Consider the following 18,292-nt stretch of genomic DNA (forward strand, 5'->3'; position numbering starts at 1 on the left):
CGCTCCCTGATTGGTTGGAGGACTAGTCTCCCCGCAGCTCGGTCCTCCAGGTGCTCTGATTGGTTGGATGGACCTGCCCCTCCTCCGGCGCTCTCTAATTGGTTGGAGGGCCGGACCCGCCCCCCCTTCCTTCTCCGGCCCTCTCTGATTGGTTGGAGGACTACTCTCCCCGCCGCTCGGTCCTCCCGTCGTTGCCGCTGGCCATTGGCCCGGGCGCCCGTCAGTCAGCGGCGCGGGACACGTGGTGCGAGGAGGCAGGAGGAGGAGGGGGCGGGACTCTGCGCTGAGGCCGCCGCTCGCTGCTGCCGCCGCCGCCGCCATTGACGAGCCTCGCCTGGGCCGCCGCTCGGGGTAGGTTGTTCCTCCCTCCCCCCCCCACTCTATCATTCTCTATCCCCCCTCCCTCCGGCGAGCAGGGCGCGAGGGGACGCGGCGGTGACGGGAGGGAGGGAGGGAGGAGACTCACTCACTCACTCACCGCTGCCCGAGGCCGCTCCTCCTCCTCCTCCTCCTCCCGCTCCCGCCGCCCGTTACCCGGGGCCGCCCACTGCGCACGCGCGGCCCGGCGCTCCCCGCAGATACAGCGCTTTCTGCCGCGCGGTGCGCTCTGGGTACCGCCGGCGCCATTGCCCCCCCTCCTCCCCGGCTTACACACATCGAATTGAACCATATAACCTTATAACAATTACAGCACAGAAACAGGCCATCTCGACCCTTCTAGTCCGTGCCGAACACGTATTCCCCCCTAGTCCCATCTACCTGCGCTCAGACCATAACCCTCCATTCCCTTCCCGTCCATATAAATATCCAATTTATATTTAAATGATAAAATCGAACCTGCCTCCACCACCTTCACCAGAAGCTCATTCCACACAGCCACCACTCTCTGAGTAAAGAAGTTCCCCCTCATGTTACCCCTAAACTTCTGTCCCTTAATTCTCAAGTCATGTCCCCTTGTTTGAATCTTTCCTACTCTCAGTGGGAAAAGCTTTTCCACGTCAACTCTGTCTATCCTTCTCATCATTTTAAAGACCTCTATCAAGTCCCCCCTTAACATAGAAACATAGAAATTAGGTGCAGGAGTAGGCCATTCGGCCCTTCGAGCCTGCACCGCCATTCAATATGATCATGGCTGATCATCCAACTCAGTATCCCGTACCTGCCTTCTCTCCATACCCCCTGATCCCCTTGGCCACAAGGGCCACATCTAACTCCCTCTTAAATATAGCCAATGAACTGGCCTCAACTACCCTCTGTGGCAGAGAGTTCCAGAGATTCACCACTCTCTGTGTGAAAAAAGTTCTCCTCATCTCGGTTCTAAAGGATTTCCCCCTTATCCTTAAGCTGTGACCCCAACAAAGTGCTGGAGTGGCTGAGGCAGCATCTCTGGAGAGAAGGAGTCGGTGAAGTGGAGTCGGTGATAGATATGCCATTTAGATATACATGTACAATGAGATTAAAAGCAGCTCGTACTCAGTGCATACATATAATTTAGTACAAATAACAACAAACAGAAACCAAAACAGGAGGGGGGGGGGATAGGTGCACAATTCTGCGGCGCTATATACATATCTATAAAGGCAAAATGGTGAAGGATGAATAGCTACCTATTCTTAGGCAGATGTTTAAAGATTATATTAAATATTAAAAATGTTTTTAAAAAATGTTAAAAATTACAGTTACAATACACATTACAGTTCCAAATTTCAGTACGTGGATAGAATAGATGGAAGTCCGGGTGTTGGGCTGTGAAGTCAGTGCGTGTGTGAATTATGACTTTCGGAAAACAATTATTCCTGAGTCTATTTGTCCTGGATTTGATGCACCTATAGCGCCTTCCAGAGGGCAGCAGGTCGAACAGTCCAAACGCAGGATGGGAGCTGTCTTTGATGATATTCTTTGCCTTGCTAAGGCAGCGGGAGGTGTAGATATCCATCAGGGAGGGGAGAGGGCAACCAATGATCTTCTGTGCTGTCCTAGTTACCCTCTGAAGCCTCTCCCTGTCTGCCATGGTGCAGCTGCCGTACCATGCTGTAATGCAGTATGTCAGCAGGCTCTCGATGGACGAGCGGTAGAAGGTCAGCAGCAGGTTAAAGTCCAGGTTGTGCCTCCTGAGGACCCTCAGGAAGTGCAGCCGCTGCTGAGCCTTCTTGATGACCGCTGTCGTGTTGTCTGTCCAGGAGATATCAGCAGAGATGAGGACGCCGAGAAACCAGAAGGTGTTGACCCTCTCCGCACACTCCATATCAGTCTGAAGGGTCGAGACCCTTCAGACTGATATCAGGAGGTGGTGGAACAAAGATAGAATCTAGTTGGAGACAGTAAGACTTGTGGGTGAACTGGGAAGGGGGAGGGGATGGATGGAGAGAGAAAGCAAGGGCTATCAGAGTTAGTGAAGTCAATGTTCATACCGCTGGGGTGTAAACTACCCATCGAAATATAAAGGTGGACAAAAATGCTGGAGAAACTCAGCGGATGAGGCAGCATCTATCAGTCTCTACCCGAAACGTCACCTATTCCTTCGCTCCATAGATGCTGCCTCACCTGCTGAGTTTCCCCAGCATTTTTGTCTACCTTCGATTTTTCCAGCATCTTATTGAAACATATATTAGATTATTAAGGGATTGGATACGCTAGAGGCAGGAAATGTTCCCGATGTTGATAGAGTCCAGAACTAGGGGCCACAGTTTAAGAATAAGGGGTCGGCCATTTAGAACGGAGACGAGGAAACACTTTTCAACCAGAGAGTTGTGAGTCTGTGGAATTCTCTGCCTCAGAGGGCGGTGGAGGCCGGTTCACTGGGTGCTTTCAAGAGAGAGCTAGATAGCAAACTTCTGAATTCTCTGGTCGCGGTGGAAGGAACCCTCTCCAAGACAGACAGACATGAAGCTCACCGTTTGACCTGTTTTTACAAAATGTTAAATGGTCAGCTCGACATAGATTACAAGACCTACACCAAACCCAAACCAATTAGGAGCAGACGAGGGCATTCGATCCAATTTGTGATCCCAGCTACAAAGACAGATGTGTACAGCAATTCGTTCTTCCCCCGCACAATTAAAGCATGGAATAATCTCCACCCAACTATAGTTACCCAACCAGATGCAACTACATTTAAAGTAGCTCTTTCTTCCCAATAACCCTTTCTGGCTTAAGCCCTCCCTCCACCACCTCCACAGTTTAAATTCCATTTGGAATATTCTGGAGGACCAAGGACCAAAAATGGCGGTGCTTGGCTGAATGGCCTCCTCCTGCACCTATTGTCTATTGTGTATTGTCACACATGCCTTCTCTCCAGTGATGCTGCCCGACCTGCTGAGTTACTCCGGCACTCTGTGTCTATGCATCGTTCTATGCTGGGTTAGTTAGTTAGTTAGTTAGTTAGTTAGTTAGTTAGTTAGTTAGTTAATAGAGAGAGTACAGAGGAGATTTACTAGAATGTTGCCTGGGTTTCAACAACTAAGTTACAGAGATAGGTTGAATAAGTTAGGTCTTTATTCTCTGGAGCGCAGAAGGTTAAGGGGGGACTTGATAGAGGTCTTTAAAATGATGAGAGGGATAGACAGAGTTGATGTGGACCAGCTTTTCCCTTTGAGAATAGGGAAGATTCAAACAAGAGGACATGACTTCAGAATTAAGGGACAGAAGTTTAGGGGTAACATGAGGGGGAACTTCTTTACTCAGAGAGTGGTGGCTGTGTGGAATGAGCTTCCAGTGGAAGTGGTGGAGGCAGGTTCGTTGGTATCATTTAAAAATAAATTGGATGCGCATATGGATGAGAAGGGAATGGAGGGTTATGGTATGAGTGCAGGCAGGTGGGACTAAGGGGAAAAAGTTGTTCGGCACGGACTTGTAGGGCCGAGATGGCCTGTTTCCGTGCTGTAATTGTTATATGGTTATATGGTTAACCCGTCCTGAGTGTGTGCCGGGCGCTGGGCCCTGTGGTGGATGTCGAGTGTTGTTAACCTGTGCTTCCTGTCCGCAGGTTTGGCAAATCGGGATGGAGCAAGTGGAGGCGGCCGGCACGGTGGAGGTAACAGCGGCCAGTGAGGTGGTGGTCGGGGCAGTGGAGGTGAGCGAGTCGGAGGTGTCGACCGGTGAGGAGGCGGTCGGTGGAGCGGAGGTGCCGGTCGCGGAGGTGTCAGTCGGCACGGTGGAGGTGGCGGATGGCGAGGTGATGACGGTGAAGGTGGGGGAGGAAGGGGAGGGGGAGCCCGTCCCCCCCCGAGCCACGGCCCCCCCTCCCCGCCCGCCGGCAGCGGTGGACAATGGCGGCGGCGGCGACAAGCCCTTCTCCTGCCCGGGCTGCGGCCTGGGCTTCCGGCGCTCCTCCAACCTGGCGCGCCACCGCTGCCGGCCGAGCGGCGAGCGACCGTACAAGTGCGGGGACTGCGGGAGGGCCTTCAACTACCCGTCGGAGCTGGCCATCCACCGGCGCAGCCACACCCGTGAGCGCCCCTTCGTCTGCGCCCAGTGCGGCAAGGGCTTCATCTACTCCTCCAACCTGCTGACCCACCAGCGCGGGCACACCGGCGAGCGCCCCTTCTCCTGCCCGCTGTGCGGCAAGGCCTTCGCCCGCTCCTCCAGCCTGGCCGCCCACCAGCGGGTCCACTCCGACGAGCGGCCCTACCCGTGCCCCGAGTGCGGGCGCCCCTTCAAGAGCGCCAAGGAGCTGAAGATCCACCGGCGCCTGCACGCCGGGGAGCGCCCCTTCCCGTGCCACGAGTGCGGCAAGGGCTTCACCCAGCTGTCGGTGCTGCTGGATCACCGGCGCACCCACACCGGCGAGCGGCCCTTCGCCTGCGGCGAGTGCGGCAAGGCCTTCGCACGGTCGTCCAGCCTGGCGGCGCACGGCGGCGTACACTCCGAGGAGCGGCCCTACCCGTGCGGGCTGTGCGGCAAGCGGTTCAAGAGCTCGCGGGAGCTGAAGACCCACGGCCAAGTCCACTCCGAGGAGCGGCCCTTCCCGTGCGAGGTGTGCGGCGAGCACTTCCGGCAGGCCCGCAACCTGCTAGCCCACCGTCGCACCCACACCGGCGAGCGCCCCTTCTCCTGCCCGCTCTGCTCCAAGGCCTTCGCCCGCTCCTCCAGCCTGCTGGCCCACCAGCGGGTCCACTCCAACGAGCGCCCCTTCCCCTGCCCCCTCTGCTCCAAGCGCTTCAAGAGCGCCCGCGAGCTGGCCACCCACCGGCGGGTTCACACCGGCGAGCGCCCGTACGCCTGCCCCGCTTGCCCACGCCGCTTCGCCCAGCCCTCCATCCTGCAGACCCACCGGCGCACCCACACCGGGGAGCGCCCCTACGCCTGCACCGCCTGCCCCCGACGTTTCATCTGCTCCTCCAGCCTCCTCAACCACCGGCGCACCCACACCCGCGAACGGCCCTACGCCTGCACCGTCTGCGGCAAGACATTCCGCCAGGCCGCAAACCTGCAGAGTCACCGGCGGACACACCTCTGACACCAGGACACCGGGCGGCACTGTCCCTGTCCCCACCCTCATGTCCCTGTCCCCACCCTCCAACCACACAGCCCCATACCCCACACACCCCCACCCCCACACACCACCCCCACCCCCCAGGATCGGAGACTGCGACGTGGGGAGGAGGCTGGAGGCAGGGCGACACGAAAGCCCCGGGAGCTGGAGCGGGGAAAACCCAGACTGGGATCAGAGAGTCCTGTGCGGATACAAGATGGAGATCTCGGTTTCCGAAGAAGGGTCTCGACCCCGAAAACGTCAGCCCATTTGCTTCTCTCCGGAGGCGCTGCCTGTCCCGCTGAGTTACTCCGGCATTTTTGTGTCCCCTGGAGCCGGTGACTGGAGCCCGTCTCCGAACCGGAGATCCCGGAGCTCGGAGCGTGTTGCCAGAGTCCGGAGCGTCCAGATTTGGTTCTGCCGTCTCCCGTGGGGGAGGGGGAGGGGAGGGAGGGGGGGGGGGGGGGGGGGGAATTAGCAGAGGCGGTCAGATCCAGGTTTGGGGCAGCAGGTACAAAGGGAGGCCGGTTCTCTGGATACTTTCAAGAGAGAGCTCTTAAATATAGTGGAGTCAGGGGATATGGGGAGAAGGCAGGAACGGGGCACTGATTGGGGATGATCAGCCATGATCACATTGAATGGCGAAAGGTGCTGGCTCGAAGGGCCGAATGGCCTACTCCTGCACCTATTGTCCCGGGATGGTGCAGATAGAAGCGGGGGTGTCAAGGGGGGTGTGGGGGGGGGGACTCCACCCCATTAACCGGTCACAGGATGAGGGGGGGGGAGGGGGGACAGTCACAGGACTGCCCCTTACACCGGACGGGCAGGAGGAGACCATTCAGCCCCTCCTGCATGTTAGAGGGGCTAGGAGAGGGGCTACTCAGCCCACCTGGAACATGTTAGAGGGGTTAGGAAGAGGCTATTCAGCCCATCTGAAATATGTTAGAGCAGCTAGGAGGAGCCCATTTTCAACCTGCCAAGAACGGGGCAGTTCCGGGGAGAGGGAAGGACGGGTCGGCCACGATTGAATGGCAAGAGTAGATTCGATGGGCCGAATGGCCCAATTCTCCGTACTCATGAACTGACTTATGGAAGGTGGCCGGTGCTCCGACTGATCCGATTTGAAACAGACACAGCCTCCGGAAACAGGCCCTTCGGCCCTTCACACTAGTTCTGTGCTATCCCACTCTCTCCACTCGCTGCCCAGCAGGAGGGGGGGGACGACGAAAACCTGCAAACTCCGCGGGAGTAAGCACGACGCCACGTGGAACAGCGCCGGGCTTGAAACGCCGTCGCCATTCTTGCAGCGGGAAAAACGTGGCGGAAAACCCCCAGCAAAAGATGAGAGGGCATTGGACGTCTTGTCAGGTCGTGTGTGTGGGGTGGGGGAGGGGGGGGGGGGGGGGGGAGCTACTGAGTGTTAGCTGGGAACCGAGGGGATTGGTATCGGCCCATTGTCGTCTCGTCTGTGTGGCGTGCACAGCCTGAAGTTGTTGTGCAACTTGTTCCACTTGATGGTGGACAAAAATGCTGGAGAAACTCAGCGCGGGGTGCAGCAGCATCTATGGAGCGAAGGAATAGGTGACGTTTCGGGCCGAAACCCGGAAGGGTTCCCTCCCATAGAGGGGAGTGCAGAGAAAGTTCACCAGACTGATTCCTGGGATGCCAGGACTGTCTTATGCAGAAAGACTGGATAGACCTAGTTTATACTCTCTAGAATTTAGGAGATTGAGAGGGGGGGGGCCTTATAGAAACTTACAAACATTCTTAAGGGGTTGGACAGGCTAGAGGCAGTGACTAGTGGGGTACCGCAAGGCTCAGTGCTGGGACCCCAGCTATTTACAATATATATAAATGATCTGGATGAGGGAATTGAATGCAACATCTCCAAGTTTGCGGATGACACGAAGCTGGGGGGCAGTGTTAGCTGTGAGGAGGATGCTAGGAGGCTGCAAGGTGACTTGGATAGGCTGGGTGAGTGGGCAAATGCATGGCAGATGCAGTATAATGTGGATAAATGTGAGGTTATCCACTTTGGTGGCAAAAACAGGAAAGTAGACTATTATCTGAATGGTGGCCGATTAGGAAAGGGGGAGATGCAGCGAGACCTTTGTGTCATGGTACACCAGTCATTGAAAGTAGGCATGCAGGTGCAGCAGGCAGTGAAGAAAGCGAATGGTATGTTAGCATTCATAGCAAAAGGATTTGAGTATAGGAGCAGGGAGATTCTACTGCAGTCGTACAGGGTCTTGGTGAGACCACACCTGGAGTATTGCGTACAGTTTTGGTCTCCAAATCTGAGGAAGGACATTCTTGCCATAGAGGGAGTACAGAGACGGTTCACCAGACTGATTCCTGGGATGGCAGGACTGTCTTATGAAGAAAGACTGGATAGACTCGGTTTATACTCTCTAGAATTTAGGAGATTGAGAGGGGATCTTATAGAAACTTACAAAATTCTTAAGGGGGTTGGACAGGCTAGATGCAGGAAGATTGTTCCCGATGTTGGGGAAGTCCAGGACAAGGGGTCACAGCTTAAGGATAAGGGGGAAATCCTTTAAAACCGAGATGAGAAGAACTTTTTTCACACACAGAGAGTGGTGAATCTGTGGAACTCAGTGAATCTGTGGAGAGAGAGGGTGAGAGAGAGAGAGGGGGGGACCGAGAGGGAGGGGGGAGATAGAGAGAAGGAGTGCATGAGGAAAACATTTTTCACACAGAGAGTGGTGAATCTGTGGAACTCTCTGCCGCAGAGGGTAGTCGAGGCCACAGTTCACTGGCTATATTTAAGAGGGAGTTAGATGTGGCCCTTGTGGCTAAAGGGATCAGGGGGTATGGAGAGAAGGCAGGTACGGGATACTGAGTTGGATGATCAGCCATGATCATATTGGATGGCGAATGGTGCAGGCTCGAAGGGCCGAATGGCCTCTACTCCTGGCACCTAATTTCTACGTTTCTATGAAATAGGCAACGTTTCGGGCCGAATCCCGGAAGGAAATAGGCAACGTTTCGGGCCGAAACCCGGAAGGAAATAGGCAACGTTTCGGGCCGAAACCCTTCCGGGTTTCGGCCCGAAACGTTACCTATTTCCTTCGCTCCACAGATGCTGCTGCACCCCCCTCCGCTGAGTTTCTCCAGCATTTCGATTCTCCAGCATCTGCAGTTCCTTCTTGAACACTATGTCCTATCTGATCTTGCCTTTGCTGTGCACGTCGAGTCGATTGCATTCGTCGAAACCGCGCGGGGGACAAACGGCCGTCGGCATCCAGCGAGATCACACGCGCTCACTATACACGAGGTGGTGCCAACCAGAAGATCCAAAGCGCCCGTAAGGCCCAGACTATTTTAACCAATGCACCCCCCAGAATATTCTGCCTGTGGCGTGGGCGAGACATACACTAATTCTATCTCATTTATTTTTCCTTTTGAACTGGCCATTAAATTGATTATATGTAGTCTTAACTCTTAACGTGGTAAGCTGGGTGGTCTTTTTCCCCTTCCCCCCCCTCCCCCCCCCCGTCTTGCACATGCTTCTTCCTGTACTCGAAGGTGGGGAGGTGTTGGGGTGAGGAGGGGGGATGGGGGTGGAACCTGGTTGCGGTGGGTCGTACCGAGACAAAGAGAGGGTTGCAGTGGGGAGGGTGGACAACGGTCCCACTCCCAAATGTTGGGGGCAAAAGGGACGGGACAAATTTCCCAGACGGCAAGGGCCCGTGGCTGGGGTTGAATGACGAGCTGGACTGTACGCAAAGCCCAGCCGGCGGCCCAGCTGAGGGGGTCTCGGCCCGTGACGTCGGTCAGCGAAGGGGGGCTGCCTGCTGACCGGGGGGGCCACGGGCGAGACGTTGCTGCTGCTGCTGCTGCTGCTGCACTCCACGGGCTGCACTACGTGGGGGATGGGTGAGGGTACTGTGGTGGTTGGGGGGGGGTGTGGGTCTGTCTAGACGTGGCTTTTTTTTCTCCAGGCGGCAGATGCAGGCGGACATGGATTTGTCACCCCCGTGCCGACGCAGCAGTTGCCCGGGCACCCCCCCCGGCAGCCTCCCACAAGAACACCCCCCCTGCCCCCCACCCCCTACCGGACCTCCCCACACACCCCCCTCCAGCCAGTACCCCTCCCAGCACCTCCCCACACCCCCACGTGGAGGCCAGAGCGGTCCACAAATCCCCGGGGGCCGGGCAGTACCCCCTCCCCCCCTCGCACCCCCCTCCCCACACCCCCCTCCCACACCCCCCCCCCGCCATCCCCAGCCTCCCGTCTAGGGGAACCGATCCCCCCTCCCCCACACCCCCCTCCCCACACCTCCACACATTCACTCCCCACACAACCCCCCCAGCCCCCCCCCACCCCCCCCCGGGGGGGGGAGAGGGGAGGAGAGGGGGGGTCACGACTGGACACACCCCTAACCCCCCACCCCCCCCCCACACCTCCCCCCTCCCCACACCCCCCCTCTCCCCACACCCCCCTCCCCCTCCCCACACCCCCCACACCCCCCTCCCCCCAGCCCCCCCCCCCCCCCTCCCCCCACCCCCCCTCCTCCCCCTCCCCACACCCCCCTCCCCCTCCCCACCCCCCCTCCCCTCCCCACACCCCCCTCCCCCACACCCCTCCCCCCACACCCCACCCCCCCTCCCCACACCCCCCTCGCCCCCACACCCCCCCTCCCCACACCCCCCTCCCCACACACACCCCACACCCCCTCCCCACCTCCCCACACCCCCCCTCCCCACACCCCCCCTCCCCCACCCCCTTCCCCCTCCCCACACCCCCCTCCCCCCTCCCCACACCCCCCTCCCCACACCCCCCTCCCCCTCCCCACCCCCCCTCCCACACCCCCCCTCCCCCACCCCCCCCCTCCCCCCCCCACACCCCCCTCCCCCACACCCATATCCCCTAACCCCCACCCCCCACACACCCCCCTCCCCGGCCCCCCCACGCCCCGCCTCCGCACACCCCCCTTGCCCCCCCCCACAACCCCCTTCCCCACACCCCCCCCCTTCCCCACAACCCCCCCCTCCGCCCCCCACCCCCCTCCCCACACCCCCCTCCCCCCCATGTGCGGGTACTTACACATAGTGCCAGGGTGACAGTGAGTTGACGTTTGCTTCCATCTTCATGTTCAACCTGCTGCATTGGCCCAATCCCCTCCCTTTGACCCATTCATTCAATCCCATCGCTTCACACAGCGGGAGGGGGTTGCGTTTGCCCTGACCCCCCGCTCCCGAACACAGCAGCAGCAGCAGCAGCAGCACCCCAACCTAGAGGGAGAGTGAGATGGGGGGAGACAGAGGGGAGAGAGCGGTGAGCCTGGGGAGAAAGACTGGTCCTTTTGTTACCCCCCCAGTCCCGTACCCCCCCTCCCCCCGCACGATAACCCACAGTCCATTCAGCCCATCCATCCCGTGTCTCCCCGTCTCCACACTCACCAGACAGACAAAGTTCATGTCCCGGTTGCGTGCGTTCCTGGTTTATAAACACTCCACTCCTCCCTCTCCCCACACACACGACTTCCCCGCGTCCCACACAGATTCCCCACAACCACACGGCACTCCCCGTGTTCCCCTCGCCACTCCCACACTCTGCGGGGGAGACTGGAAAATACTCACAGGGTTCCCCTCAAGTTGCCTAAACAGCAACAGTAACCAGGGAGATATCAACACACAATAGACAATGGACAATAGGGGCAGGAGTAGAGGCCATTCAGCCCTTCGAGCCAGCACCGCCATTCAATATGATCGTGGCTGATCATCCCCAATCAGTACCCCGTTCCTGCCTTCTCCCTATATCCCCTGACTCCGCTATCTTTAAGAGCTCTCTCTTGAAAGTATCCAGAGACCCAGCCTCCACCGCCCTCTGAGGCAGAGAATTCCACAGACTCACAACTCTGTGAGAAAAAGTGTTTCCTCGTCTCCGTTCTAAATGGCCGACCCCTTATTCTTAAACTGTGTGTGTGTGTGTGTGTGTGGCCCCTGGTTCTGGACTCCCCCAACATCGGGAACATGTTTCCTGCCTCTAGCGTGTCCAAACCAAAAATAATCTTGCATGTTTCAATGAGATGCTCTCTCATCCTTCTAAACTCCAGAGTGTACAAGCCCAGCCCCGCTCCATTCTCTCAGCATATGACTAGTCCCGCCAATCTGGGCAAAAGGTGCAGAGAGAGAGATGGGGGGGTGGGGGGAGAGGTGGATGGAGGAAGGGAGAGAGAGAGGAGAAATTTGGACAGTATTTCTGTTTGTCAGAATCACACTTTACATTCCACATACGAGGAATTCCATTGCCCCTATTTATCTATTTATTTATTTATTTATTTAATGTACATTGAGACACAGTGAAAGCTTAACTTGCTATCCAGTCAAATTATACTGCATACGAGTACAACAAACTGTATACAAACACGCTCACCACAAGAGAACAGTGCCATTTACAGTAATTTTAGTGCAGTTTTGGTCCCCCAGTTTGAGGAGGGACATTCTTGCTATTGAGGGAGTGCAGCGTTGGTTCACCAGGTTAATTCCCGGGATGGCGGGACTGTCATATGCTGAGAGAATGGAGCGGCTGTGGGCTTGTACACTCTGGAGTTTAGAAGGATGAGAGGGTGATCTCATTGAAACATATAAGATTATTAAGGGTTTGGACACGCTAAAGGCAGGAAACATGTTCCCGATGTTGGGGGAGTCCAGAACCAGGGGCCACAGTTTAAGAATAAGGGGTAGGCCATTTAGAACAGAGATGAGGAAACACAGTTGTGAGTCTGTGGAATTCTCTGCCTCAGAGGGCGGTGGAGGCCGGTTCTCCGGATACTTTCAAGAGAGAGCTAGATGGGGCTCTTAAAGATAGTGTAGTCAGGGGATATGGGGAGAAGGCAGGAACGGGGTACTGATTGGGGATGATCAGCCATGATCACAGTGAATGCCGGTGCTGGCTCGAAGGGCCGAATGGCCTCCTCCTGCACTTATACTGCACATGAGTACAACAAGCTCGACACGAGAGGACAATAGTGCAGGGGAGCGCAGAATGTAATGTTAGTTATGGAGAAAGTGCAGGTTTAAAAAATCTACAAGAGCCACAATGATGAATTCATAAATTAATAAATTTTATTAGCCAAGTATGCACACATACAAGGAATTTGCCCCGGCGCTCCACTCACAAGTGACAACATGACATATAGTGACAGTTAAAAATATAACATTAAGATTGAAACATGAATGAATGAATGAGTTTATTGGCCAAGTATGTTCACATACAAGGAAATTGCCTTGGTGCTCCGCCCGCAAGTGACAACATGACATACAGTGACATTTAGGAATGACACATAAAACATTATTGATCAAACATGTGGATTAAATAAAATACCAGAGCAAAAGGAGGCTACAGATTTTTGGTTATTGAGTAGAGCGACTGCTCGTGGGGAAAAAGTGCTGTGTTTATGTCCGGCTGTGGCAGCTTCGACTGTCCGGAGTCGCCTTCCAGAGGGAAGTGATTCAAAGAGTTTGTGGCCAGGGTGAGAGATGATCTTGCCCGCTCGCTTCCTGGCCCTTGCAGTGCACAGTTCATCAACGGAGGGAAGGTTGCAGCCGATATTCTTCTCAGCGGATCGGACGATTGTGTGTTGTGCTTGGTGGCCGAGCCAAACCAGACCACGATGAAGAAGGTGAGGACAGACTCTACGATGGCCGTGTAGATCTGGAATGAGGTAGGCGGGGGGGAGATGGGGACCACGTTCCCGGCTTACGGAAGGAGGACCGTTCAGAAGCCTGATCGCACGCAGGGGGAGTGGGGGGAAGGTGGTGTCGCTGAGTGTCAAGCCTCTGCGAGTGAGTCTAGACGTCGCGCTTGTTCTCCCGGTGGCAGGTGCAGGCCACGGGGAACTCCAGCACGGCGATGCAGTCACCGGGCGCTCCGTCCAACAGCGTGCGGTACGTAACCTCCTGCCGGTACATCACCGGCACGGCGCGCAGAGCAGACACCGGGTACCGACAATGCTCCTCGCACTGAGCCACCAACAGCCGTCTCGGGAATCGATTTTCATCCACACATACACTGTGGGGGGAGAGAGATGGGGGTCACAAACTGGCCATCTCCACCCTTCTAGTCCGTGTCGAACACGTATTCTCCCCTAGTCCCATCTACCTGCGCTCATACCATAACCCTCCATTCCTTTCCCGTCCATATAACTATCCAATTTATTTAAATGATACCAACGAACCTGCAGCTCCACCAGGCCCGTCACTGGAAGCTCATTCCACACCGCTCCCCTTAGTCACACCTGCCTGCGCTCAGAAGTAAACCCCCTCCATTCTTATCCCTAAATGCCTGTCCCATTTATTCTCAACATGATACCAACAAACTGCATCCTTCTCATATAACCACATTACAGCACAGTAAACAGGCCCTCTCATGTTACCCCTAACTTCAACTCGGCCCTTCTCAGTCATGTCCTCGTGTTTGATCTTCCTTACTCTGGGAAAAGCTAGTCCCATCAACGCTGTCTATCGCTCTCACAGTTTAAAACCCTCCATCAAGTCCCCCCGTCCATATGCGCTCCATCCAATAAACAGAATTTTAGAAATGAGGTGCAACGAACCTGCCCTCCACCACCTTCGCTGCAGCTCAATTCCACACATGCCACCACTCTCTGAGTAAAGAAGTTCCCCCTGCATGTTACCCCTAAACTTCTGCCCCTCAATTCACAGGTCATGTCCCCTTGTTTGAATCTTCCCTACTCTCAGTGCAGAAGTTCTTGTCCACACCACCCTGTCTGAAAAAAGTTCCTCTCATCTCGGTTTTAAAGGGTTTCCCACTTATCCTTAAACTGTGACCCCTTGTCCTGGAATTCCCCAACATAGAAACAATCTGGTGCAGGCAGTAGGCCATTCCCTACTCTCCAGTCGAGGAAAACCATTATCCCATTCAACTCTGTCATATCCCTGATCATCCACTCAGTATCCCGTACCTGCCTTCCTCCTTACCCTCTGATCCCCCTTAGCCACAAGACCCAACTTATTCAACCTTTCTCTGTAACTTAGTTGCTGAAACCCAGGCAACATTCCAGTAAATCTCCTCTGTACTCTCTCTATTTTGTTGACATCTTTCCTATAATTGGGCGACCAAAATTGTACACCATACTCCAGAATTGGCCTGACCAATGCCTTGTACAATTTTAACATTACATCCCAACTTCTATACTCAATGCTCTGATTTATAAAGGCCAGCATACCAAAAGCTTTATTTACCACCCTATCTACATGAGATTCCACCTTCAGGGAACTATGCACAGTTATTCCTAGATCCCTCTGTTCAACTGCGTTCCTCAATTCCCTACCCACTTCGACTCCCTCTCCCTCCCCCACCCTCTTCCCCCTCGCATCCTCACAGAAACATAGACAATAGGTGCAGGAGTAGACCATTCGGCCCTTCGAGCCAGCACCACCATTCACTGTGATCATGGCTGATCATCCCCAATCAGTACCCCATTCCTGCCTTCTCCCCCATACCCCCTTGATTCCGTTAGCCCTAAGAGCTAAATCTAACTCTTAAAAACATCCAGTGAATCGGCCAGCAACGCCTTCTGTGGCAGAGAATTCCACAGATTCACAACTCTCTGGATGAAAAAGTTTTTCCTCGTCTCCGTCTTAAATGGCCGACCCCTTATTCTTAAACTGTGTGTGTGTGGCCCCTGGTTCTGGACTCCCCCAACATCGGGAACATGTTTCCTGCCTCTAGCGTGTCCAAACCCTTAATAATCTTATATGTTTCAATGAGATGCCCTCTCATCCTTCTAAACTGCAGAGTGTACAAGCCCAGCCGCTCCATTCTCTCAGCATATGACAGTCCCGCCATCCCGGGAATTAACCTGGTGAACCTACGCTGGGCTCCCTCAATAGCAAGAATGTCCTTCCTCAAATTAGGAGACCAAAACTGCACACAATACTCCAGGTGTGGTCTCACTAGGGCTCTGTACAACTGCAGAAGGACCTCTTTGCTCCTGTACTCAACTCCTCTTGTTATAAAGGCCAACATGCCATTTGCTTTCTTCACTGCCTGCTGTACCTGCATGCTTACTTTCATGGACTGATGAACAAGGACCCCCAGATCCCCTTTTCCCAACTTGACGCCATTTAGATAGTAATCTGCCTTCCTGTTTTTGCCGCCAGAGTGGATAACCTCACATTTATCCGCATTAAACTGCATCTGCCATGTGTCTGCCCGCTCCCCCAGCCTGTCCAAGTCACCCTGCATTCTCATAGCATCCTCCCCCACTGTACAGGTACTCACCGGCTGTGCCAGGGTGCCAGCGAGTTGTTGGCATGTAGTTTGCTCTTCGCGTTCACCTCGTTGCATTTGTCCATTTGTATCCGCCCTCCCTTGTCTCCTTTACACATCGGGAGGGTGGTGCGTCGGACACTCCTTCTAGAACCCATCGCCCAACGGGGGCTCAGCAACAACAGCACCACAACAACCTGCAGGGGGGAGAGAGAGAGAAGGAGAGGCTGGAGGTGAGGGAGATAGATCAGAGGGGAAAGATTGTGAGAAGGGCCAGGGATGGGAGAGGGAGAGATATTGGATATAGAGTAGCCAACGGGAAGAGGGAGGGAGAGGAGGTGCCTCTGAGAGAGTTAGAGGGGGTAAGAGTTCCAAGAGATGGGAGAGAGAGATAGATTGGAAGAGAGAGAGAGATAGGGCCCTAGAGCAAGAGATAGTGAGCTTGGGCGGGAGAGAGAGAGGGAGCGGAGAGGGGAGAGAGATGGTACATTTGGGCTGAGAGAGATAAGTGGACTAGAGCTCTAGAGGGGAGGAGAAGAGGGAAGAGAGGGGAGAGAGATGGGAAGAAAGAGAGAATAAGGGCGGGAGATTGGGAGAGCTGGGGGAGAGAGTTCTAGAGAGAGCTCTGGAGAGAGAGAGAGAGAGTTTCGGAGTGGGGAGAGAAGACGAGAGGGAGTGAGAGAAGGAGAATATTTGGGAGAAGAGCTCTCTCAGGGTGAGAGGGATGGGGGAAACTGGATAGAAGAGAGAGAGATTAGCTAGAGGTGAGGGGAGAGTGGAGGGAGGATGGAGAGACAAGAACACGTGGAGACGCCCCCGCTTCCCTCCTCCCCTCCCCTCCACTTCCCACACGAGAAGCCACAGATCCCATTCCACCCGTCCATCTCATCTCCCATCTTGGATCCCACCGTCTCCCACTCACCAGAAGAGAGAGCAGACATGTCCTTGCCATCGGACTTCAATGTCCGCCCGCTAACCCTGGAATTCCCCCTCCGTTTCTTTCGCGTTTCCGCTCCTCTCTCCGTGCCCCAGACATCACACCCCCACACTCACCACCTCTTCCACACCTCATCCCCCGTCCCTCTCCCTTCTTTCTCCCTCCACTATTTCCTCACCTCCACCAGGATTCACTCCATACTCACAAGGAGTCCCCCCTCATCTTCACCTCATAACTCAACCTCACCCCTCCCCTCCCTCTCCTCTTCTCTCCATCCCCCTTTCCCCTTCCTCTCTTTCTCTCTCTCTCCCTCCCTCTCTCCCTCTCCTCTCTCTCCTTCCTCTCTCTCCCCCTCTCTCCCTCCCCCTCCTATCTCTCTCCCTCCCTTCATCTCTCTCCTCCCTTTCCCCCTCTATCTCATTCCCTCTCTTCCCTTTCTCTCCCTCCCTCTCTCTCTTCTCTTCTCCTCTCTCTCTTCTCTCTCCCCCTCTCTCCTCTCCCTTCTCTCTCTCCCCTTCTCCTCTCTCTCTCTCTCCTCTCTCTCCTCTTTCTCTCTCTCTCCCTCCTTCCTTCCCTCCTCTCCTTCACTCTCTCCTACATGCTCTCTCTCTCTTTCTATCTCCCCAACTCCCTCCCTCCTTTCTCCTTCTCTCACTCTCTCTCCCTCTCCCCCTCTTCTCTCTCTCTCCCTCTCCCCCTCTCTCCCTCTCTCTCTCTCTCCTCTCTCCTCTCTCCCCTCTCCCTCTCCTCCTCTCTCTCCTTTCTCTTTCCTCTCTCCCTCTCTCTCCCTCTTCTCCTCTCCTCTCTCTCTCTCCCCTCTATATATCTCCTCTCTCTCTCCCCACCTCTACCTCTCTCTATTTCTATCTCTCTCTCTCTCCTATCTCTCCTCCCTCTCTCTCCCCTCTCTCTCCCTCTCTCTCCCTCCCTCTCCCTCTCTCCCTCTCTCCTCCCTCTCTCTCTCCCCCCTCCCTCTTTCCCCGCACCCTCTCTCTCTCTCTCCTCTCTCTCTCTCTCTCCCCTCCCCTCCTCTCTCTCCCCTCTTCTCTCTCCTCTCTCTCTCTCTCTCCCTCTCCCCTCTCCCCTCTCCCCTTTTCTTCTCTCTCTCTCTCTCTCTCTCTCCTCCCTCCCTCCCCTTCCCCCCCTCTCTCTCCCTTTCTCTCCCTCTCTCCCTCCCTCTCCCTCTCTCCTTTCCTCTCCCTCTCTCTCTCTCTTCTCGCCCCTCTCTCCCTCTCTCTCTCTCTCCCCCTCTCTCCTTCCCTCCCTCCATTCCTCTCTGTCTCCCCTTTCTCCCTCAATCCTTTCTTTCTCTCCCTGTCTGCCTCTCTTCTCTCTCCCTCCTCTCCTTCCCTCCCTCTCCTCTCTCCTCCCCTCCTCTCTCTCCTTCCCTCTCTCCATCTCTCTCTCCTTCCCTCTCTCTCCTCCCCTCCCCATCTCTCTCCTCCATTCCTCTCCCTCCTCCTCTCCCTCCCCTCCTCCCCTCCCCATCTCTCTCCTCCATTCCTCTCCCGCTGCTCTCCCCTCCCCTCCTCTCTCCCTCCCCTCCTCTCCCCTCCTCTCCCTCCCCTCTCTCCCCCTCCTCTCCCCTCCCCTCCTCTCCTCTCCTGCCCCTCCCCCC

At 55.7% G+C, this 18,292-nt stretch overlaps 1 protein-coding gene across 1 annotated transcript in view; it reads left to right on the forward strand.

Moving 5' to 3' along the window:
- LOC129694704 (zinc finger protein 721-like) overlaps window positions 1–5,918 on the forward strand; it is a 37,354-nt gene extending 31,436 nt beyond the window's left edge. Inside the window, exon 3 of the mRNA XM_055631445.1 lies at window positions 4,363–5,918. Within this exon, the coding sequence (XP_055487420.1) occupies window positions 4,363–5,458 (1,096 nt within the window). The 3' untranslated portion in view covers window positions 5,459–5,918. The remainder of the gene's footprint in view (window positions 1–4,362) is intronic.
- Window positions 5,919–18,292: the final 12,374 nt, after the last annotated feature.

The sequence above is a fragment of the Leucoraja erinacea genome, unplaced genomic scaffold (genome assembly GCF_028641065.1).
Source record: "Leucoraja erinacea ecotype New England unplaced genomic scaffold, Leri_hhj_1 Leri_764S, whole genome shotgun sequence".
Classification (NCBI taxonomy): Eukaryota; Metazoa; Chordata; class Chondrichthyes; order Rajiformes; family Rajidae; genus Leucoraja; species Leucoraja erinaceus.